Raw genomic sequence first — 8,077 nt, 5'->3', positions numbered from 1 at the left:
TGTCGTGCCTGGGCCGGCCCATCGTGTTAGTGCCAAATGGCCATCTATAATGCATGCATATGCATGACCGCAAGGATTGATTGCTTTGGTGTGCATGCCCCCTCGGAAATCACACCTTTCCATTTTTTATGGGTAGAGGTAGCTCCCATCAAAATCCATCTTTAAGAGTGTCGCCTCTACATGGCCCTGGTTGATCACATTATTACCTAAGCTAGTAGTGGCCGTGGTTGGTCACATTATATTATATTACTGGCTTCGCATATAGGAGTATATGAGTATTGCATCAAATGGTGATGATGATGATGCTGATACAACTTGTGTTCGGAAAACGAAGCTCCCTCCTCCTTCCTTCCGATCCATCCCTTCCCGCCACTCGTACGTGGTGGTGGCCGCCCATCTTCTTTGAAGCGCGTCATGCACAGCAGTTTACGTATTTTTCTTTTCGCTGCTGCCTTTTTTTGCCCCCTCGGTGCTGCTTTCTGGATCGAGGGGAAAATATATTAAAGACCGAGACGACGAGGTCTTAATAACTTAAAAGGAAAGAAAAAGGATGTGAACGTCAAACAATTTGGGCGCGCGCGTGGACGCACGGTCAGCTAACGCCATTCTCCGGCGACGACGTCGATCTCTTGCCCCGTCCAAGACGAACTGATGATGAGACCAGGCAGCATGCATGCTGTTTCGACGCGTTTTCTCCGGCGCGTCTCTCTAGCTAGCTAGGCTTATAAAACGGCGGCATAGACGTACGACCATCGTCAGTCACCTCGCCGCGGCCGGCCCATCCTGTCGTCGAGGCGAACCACGGAAGCTAGCTAGCTGCAGCTATAGAAGCCTAGAACAGACCGCTGCTCGATGGCGCCTGCTGCTAGGACGCGAGTGTGCTTGGTCGCGCTGGTGGTGGCTCTAGCGTTTCTCTTCCTCTTGGACGGCGGTGTGCATGCCGCGTCGTCGGCGGCAGAGCAGCGGCGGCGACAGGTTCGGAGCCTGCTCAGGCGTCTCAACAAGCCCGCTGTCGCGACCATCGAGGTATGTATATCTCTCTCTCTTTTTATATATAAACAGGGAAAACAATTAGCTGATTGTGCATGCAAATTAAAACTGATGAGATCATCGAACTAATTAAACAGAGCCCAGATGGAGATACCATAGACTGTGTGGACATCTCGAAACAGCCTGCGTTCGACCATCCTTCCCTCAAGAACCATACCATTCAGATGATGCCCTCCTGCCACCCACAACAAGGCGGCCTCTATAACAAGTCAAACGACGTTGCGCACAGTGCTTTGACGCAAACATGGCATCAGAATGGCAAGTGCCCAGAGAACACAGTGCCAATCCGGAGGACCAGAGAAGAGGACGTCCTCGACATCGTCCAGAGATATGGCAGAAAGAAGTGGCCATCGTCTTGGAGCAACGACCCTAACCGTTATGACGACGACGTCCCGGACGCAGCGAGCGTACTAAGAGGCCACCAGGTATATATAATAATCTTCATTCTCTGTGTTAATTGCTTGTCGTCGTTACTGCTTCTGAAATCTCACATTGAATTGATCGATGATCAGCATGCAATAGCATCTGCACCGGGGGATGACAACTACTATGGTACCCAAGCAACCTTCAACCTGTGGGAACCAACGGTTGAGAGGAACCAAGGATTCAGTTTGGCCCAGCTGTGGATTACCAGTGGATCCTACGCAAACAACGACCTCAATACTATAGAAGCAGGGTGGCAGGTGAGTACAGTTCGTTGTTACTTGAGAAATGATACTTACAGTAAAATAATTGTTATATGCATGCAGGCCAATAATAATATAATTTAGCTGTTTAATTAAAAGTTCAAGAAAATTAATTGACATTAGCGTGCTAGATGATAGATAACATCGTACTATTATGTACTAGTAATCCATAAGTATTCGTGAAATATCTTTCATTATTAATTGCTAATGTCTAGATCGATGCTTTCTACAAATTATTGTAGGTTTACCCAGGTCTGTACAAGGATAGCCATACAAGACTCTTCGTCTACTGGACTGTAAGCGCAGACAAAACTTTGCAATGCTCGTTATCATCATCTTCTAGCAAGTTTGAAATAACTGATTTTCTGTTTGTAGCGGGATGCGTACAACAAAACAGGATGTTACAACCTAATATGCTCAGGGTTTGTACAGACAAGCAACCAGATCGCCATCGGCGCTAGCAACTCCTATTTTTCCCCTGTCTCCATCTATGGTGGCTCACAGTATGACATCACTATTTTAGTTTGGAAGGTAATAAACACGTACGAAAGGCTTTCACAGTCGATGACGCCTGCTTTTTTTTAAGTTCATATATATATAGTCAACGAACTTTGGTACGTACTCACTATATGGGTTTAGTTGTCACCTTGCATATATATACTTATATTTTTTTCATGTTTAATTTGTCTACAAATGTAATGTAACGCTACTTGCATTGGACTTTTTAACTAGTAGCGCTCATTTACCGGATTTCCTATACTGCCACTGATTTATAAGGGAGGTAGAGTCATCCAAACATTAATAATTAATACATTGGCAAGCTAATATCAACTTATAACAGGGATAAGACTTAGGAGGTATATATATATCATGACTTAGTCCTGCCATCAACTATTTTTAAGTTATGTATTGTCTTTCATTTATTCTTAGTCAACACGTCATGTCACAAATAATGCATATCAAATTCCAACACTCCCAATGGTAACCATGCGCACGTCATGTCACACAAATAGTGCATGTCAAATTCCTACACACCCAATAGTAGATTCCAAACCTATCAAGTATGAAAAAAATAAGGAACAACTATTGCACCTCCATTATATTACCATCAAAGGGAAATACATAAATCATTCCACAGTGAAAAAGAAGCAACACATACAATAGCTTTTACTTAGTTAAGCAATCGGTCTATAACATATTAATTAGTAAAGAACAGATCTTTGATTCAGCACAATAGTCGTCCTATCTCTAGAGCTGTACAATATTCCATATATAATCATGATCTCTCTACTGAATTCTCCAATATTTTTTATTTGAATTTCAGGACCCAAAGCAAGGCAATTGGTGGTTGCAAGTAGGAGGCCAGGATTTGGGCTACTGGCCATCATCGATCTTCTCTAAGTTGTCAGGCAGCGCAGCCTCTGTCGACTGGGGAGGTGAAGTGGCATCGTCGCCGGATGCCGGCCAAACATCCACACAGATGGGTAGCGGACACTTCCCTGATGAAGGTTTCAGCAAGGCCAGCTACATCAAGAACATCCAATTGGTAGATTCGACCAACAGTCTCAAATCGGCTAGTGGTGTGAAGTTGACAGCTAAGTGGCCCATGTGCTACAATGTTCAAAACGGTACTAGTGCTGATTGGGGCACTTACATCTTCTATGGAGGACCCGGGAAGAACCCTAACTGCCCATAGTAAAAATTCAACTGGTTGCCGCGCCCAAACGTCTCATTGATACAGGAATAGATCTACGTACTTGTGAAATGCATTATGTCCTAGTCGGTGCCGAATAATTATAATTAGGATCATGTCAATGGATGTCGTAGTATAGTATGCATTTTCACTCGTGTTGCAAAGGTAAATTGATACATATACGTCTACATTGTAGCTGTAAACAAAAATGGATGTTTGAAGGATATAACCACCACCAGAGAATGGGACATCAATACCATCTGGAACCGATTACAGTATCGGATTCCAAACGTTGCTAGGCAACCGGAACTAAAGGTGTCAATCTTTAATCCCATTTGCATTGCCTAGTACAAAGGAGTGACCTTTGGTACCGGTTCTTGGCTCAAACCGGTATTAAAAGGTCTCACCTTAGTATCGGTTCTAGGCATTAACCGGTACTAAAAATTGATTGTTAATTAGTACCTATTCTTGGCTAAAACCAGTACTAAAGTGCAGATCCTTTTATCTATATGTTTACAATTTGATATGTAGATGTGTACTAATATTGTCGGTGTTTGGATCCGTGGACCTAACCAACTAGTGAAATAACGTCGCGTGTCCTAGACCTAGATAGTGATGCGAGTTGACTCAAGTCGTTTATCCTGGTTCGAGCTAGAAGAGGCACTACTTCCAGCAGAGGGGAGATGGGACTTATATTAGTCGCACCTAAATGCTTGCAGTAGGGCTTACAAGCAGAGCGGGAGCGGGAAGGATCCCAATTCCTTGGGGATGATTGAGGCAAGTGCCAATACCGAATGTAGGAAAAAATGTTGTGAAATGTTCGCTCCCCCCTGTCCTGCAGAAGTCATAGACTACCCTTATTTATAGGCTCAAGGGAGCTCCCTGGGGGACGGGAGTTGGCTGCATACTTTGAAGAGATGTCTTCGTATCCTGTAGAGGGTATGCCCGGTGGTTTGGTCTTGTACTTTGTTGTTGACTTGTGTCAGCTTGGTTCCTGCTGAGAGCCAAGGCCAAGGCCAAGGGCTCGGTCACGTGCCCGAGCTCCCCTGGCGAGGGGTTGCCCATACCGTAGTGGTTGAAATAGTGCTAAGCATGGGAAAAGCTTCTTAAGGGGTGCATAAGCTCCACTGTAACTGGTGACACTGGGGCGTCCCCCGTCACTGATATCGAGGTCAGAGCCGGGCTCGGGCGAGGCGGAAGTCCGCCCAAGGTCGCGTCCTAAACCGTCCTGAGATTCGGAGACGTGCGCCACAGTTTGAAGGTATGGCCACCTGTGGGATTCGCAGGGGAGCATGTAGCCGAGGCCGGACTCGGGCGAGGCGGAGTTTGCGCCTGAGGGCGAGATGGAGTTTGCGCCCGAGGGCTGGTCTACGCCCCTGTCATATGACTTGTCCCGTCAGGGGTTGTCAGATGGCGTGCGTGTACAATGGTTGCACGCGTAATCATAGTTGGTGAATCTTCAACAAGACCATAGTCTTGTTGTCCCTGTACACCCGTAGGCCTACGCGCATTGAATGTCGCTGTCCCCTGGCGGCCTTCTAGCGAGTCTCGCTCTAGGTTTTGACCTTTTCATCCGAGACGGGCTCGAGCGAGGCAGACCGTGCTGTCCTGGGATGAGGGGACCTCGGTCGGGTCGGAGATTCTTCCGAGCACACACCCCGCCCGAGATCGGGCGAGGCGGAGTTTTGGGAGGACCACTAAGGGGGACCTTGAGCGAGGCGGAGTTTTGGGAGGACCCCTAAGGGGGACCTCAGGCGAGGCGGAGCACTTGATCTTTTGACCTCGGGGAACATACTTTGATGATGTCCTTAAGTTTTAAGCGTGTATTAGGGGTGTAATCTTGGTACCCCTAATTATCATACCCGACAAATATAGAGTCCATAACATCCATCATATATACATAAAGCATAAAACCATTATAGAGTTCACAACATCCGGCATATATACATATGGCATGAAACCAATACAGAGTTTATAACATCTAGCCTATATACATACAACATAAAACCAATACAGAGTTCACAATCAATATAGAGTTCACAACATCCAATACCCACACAACATCATCTAGCTATTAAGAAGCGTCAATGACATCTAAGAGATATTCTTTTACTTTAGAATCTTCTAGCGTAATGAAATCAGACGATGTTTCCAATCTTCTTTAAATAATATGAGACAATGATGAAGTAACTTGCCTTTGAAACCAACCTCTTAAGTTTTTCAATACGCTTTACCTTATTTATTGGACCATTGAAAATATCTTCTATTGTCTTTTTTGTCTTCTTGTAACAACCTAGAAAATCATTGACTAATGCTTGAATTCGTCTAGGAACTACTAGCTGGGTGAGACGTCTTCAACCACTTCGGGTTGGATGGAATATGCGTTTTAAGAACAATTTTGATGAGGTCAGTAGGAGTTGATGGGATAGTACAAGGCAAAACATAATTGAACATATATATCTATGAATTCACCTCCTCCCTAAGTGGTTTTGTTCCTTTCTTCATTAAAATGGTTAAATGGGAATGGATCTGTGGTGAAAATAAGTTTTAAATTATAATATGGATTCCATTGTTATCTTATGGTTTTTTACTCTATTTTCTATTGCGATAATATGTTCCCAATTCGTATATAGTTAGGTCCTTTGCAAAGCTAATGCCATTTACCCATTTCAGTACAGTATTACTTGTAATTAAAGGTACTTGTGATTATACGTACCAAGATTGTCACACCCGGATTTAAGAGCAAACCCGGGTGCGAATCAAATATGTGCTAAGATCAAGTCTCACACATATGATGACTCATGGTACAGAAACGAATGTTACATCTTTATTTCATAATAGGGATTATGTACAAAATAGTTAAATATTTACATCATACGATGATAATGATCCTCCGCAAGTATAGTTGACTGGGAGACGACGACCTAGAACTCTCATGAACTCATCACAACATCCTTCATGCTCCACATCTTGCAGTACCTGTCCTTGACCTACGGTGTGAGTACAACAAGGGTGAGCTCACATACGTTCTGTGGGAGATAGATATCCCCCGGGTCCACTAAAGAGATAAAATACCTCACGAAAGGCCCAAAGGCCCAATAAATCGTAAGGTCGTTCTTTCGTGGGCCTGGGGAAAGACAATCAACGAAGCGGAGAAGACGTAAGACTAGATTGGAGCAAACCCAGACGGCCCACAACGTCGAGCGAGTAAATCGCAACATAGACCCGACTTTCCCGCGCTGAAGCCCCCATGCAACAGAGCCATGCGAGGATAAGTCGGCAAGGGTTACGTAGGGATAAACTCGAGAGGTTTACTATCTTTCAGCTACTTGTAGCTATCATATCCACATGTACTGCCCCACGGTCGAGTATATAAGGCCTAGGGGGCACCCCTTCAGAACGATCGACCCTGTTGGACATAGCCACCCACGTAAAACTCTCTGCGCCCTCTATCAGAGAACCCTCGTGTAACCACGCTCATATACTCACCAGGACGTAGGGTGTTACGCACTTCTAAGCGGCCCGAACCTGCAAATCTTGTCCATTGTCCCTCGTGCAATCGGCACGAACCATTTTGCTACAGTCGTTGACACCGTCCTACTCCTAAAAACACTTTGAGGGGCAACCCCGGGTGTGCGGTCGGACCCAAAACACCGACACGTTCATCGCTCAACAAGTTGTGGAGAATAATGTGCATGAGGTCACTTACGGTGGGGGCTCATGTGAAGTGTAAGGCTTACAGAGAGGAATAGTTAAAGCTGAGCATTGCATTTAAAGTTGGTCAAGTTTTATTAGCAGTTACGGTGGGGGCTCATTTATGGCTGATTGTACCTATCAACGGAACACATTACAATCATTACTGGTATGAGAAAAAGAATTATGCCACTTACAATAAGCCCGACTTTTAAATTTATCGATAAGTGGAAAAGTATGAGTCATTTTATTGTTGCTGCTTTTTAGTAATTCATCAAATATTTTATCACATTTAGCAACATTAAAAAAATTTAACCTCTTCTTGTTGATTCTTTTGAACCGGCTATAGAGAGGAACAAAATGAAGATTTGACCTTGGCTGGCCAAACTAAATCGGCAGCATACACTTCATGTGGCTCGTCATCTGAGCTACCTTGGTCACAATCGACTATATGGACGTTGTGATGAGCCACTTTTGGTGCATCTTTGCTTTATATTTCACAAGCCAAAGCTCCTTGGTGTAATTGGGTTAGTGTAAAAAAATTAGGTATCATATAATTTTTCTTTTAGATATGATCGTAACCCATTAAATGCTAACCCTGCTAGTTGCTTATCAGCAACCTAGATCTAGAAGCACAAGTTTCTAGTATCTCGGAATCTCCGAATGTAATCATTAACCGAATCCTCATGTCCTTGTCGTAATGAGGCTAAGTCAACTAATTCTAACTCATAATCTCCTGAGAAAAGGTGGTTATGAAATTTTCATTCTAATTCCCCCAATAGGTAATAGAGTTAGGTGGCAGGGTCATGAACCATGCAAACGTGGTACCAGTAATGAGAATAATTGAACGCAAAAAATCCTATCTATCGACCAATTCTCAGCGGGAGCGCGGACCGTCTGCGATAGGCGGTCGGATAATCCACGACTGCGCAGAGGGGCTCTTGTCTTCTATGTG

The 8,077-nt window shown here is 44.4% G+C and overlaps 1 protein-coding gene across 1 annotated transcript; it reads left to right on the top strand.

Moving 5' to 3' along the window:
• Positions 1–748: 748 nt before the first annotated feature.
• LOC103652694 (NEP-interacting protein 1) lies at positions 749–3,732 on the top strand. The gene is made up of 6 exons (XM_008679640.2): positions 749–1,026; positions 1,128–1,475; positions 1,563–1,733; positions 1,979–2,032; positions 2,112–2,267; positions 3,061–3,732. Exons 1-6 carry the CDS (start codon positions 853–855, stop codon positions 3,430–3,432), a joined length of 1,275 nt encoding a protein of 424 aa, XP_008677862.1. The 5' UTR covers positions 749–852; the 3' UTR covers positions 3,433–3,732.
• The last annotated feature ends 4,345 nt before the right edge of the window (positions 3,733–8,077 follow it).

This window comes from Zea mays, chromosome 4 (assembly GCF_902167145.1).
Source record: "Zea mays cultivar B73 chromosome 4, Zm-B73-REFERENCE-NAM-5.0, whole genome shotgun sequence".
In the NCBI taxonomy this organism is placed as follows: domain Eukaryota; kingdom Viridiplantae; phylum Streptophyta; class Magnoliopsida; order Poales; family Poaceae; genus Zea; species Zea mays.
The sequence above is the reverse complement of the archived record's forward strand: the minus strand, read 5'-3'. Positions and strand labels throughout refer to the sequence as shown.

Coding starts and splice junctions, on each gene's coding strand:
- LOC103652694 (XM_008679640.2), top strand. CDS start 853: ATGGCGCCTGCTGCTAGGACGCGAGTGTGCTTGGTCGCGCTGGTGGTG. Junction 1,027..1,127: donor CCGCTGTCGCGACCATCGAG/GTATGTATATCT, acceptor CTAATTAAACAG/AGCCCAGATGGAGATACCAT. Junction 1,476..1,562: donor GCGTACTAAGAGGCCACCAG/GTATATATAATA, acceptor ATCGATGATCAG/CATGCAATAGCATCTGCACC.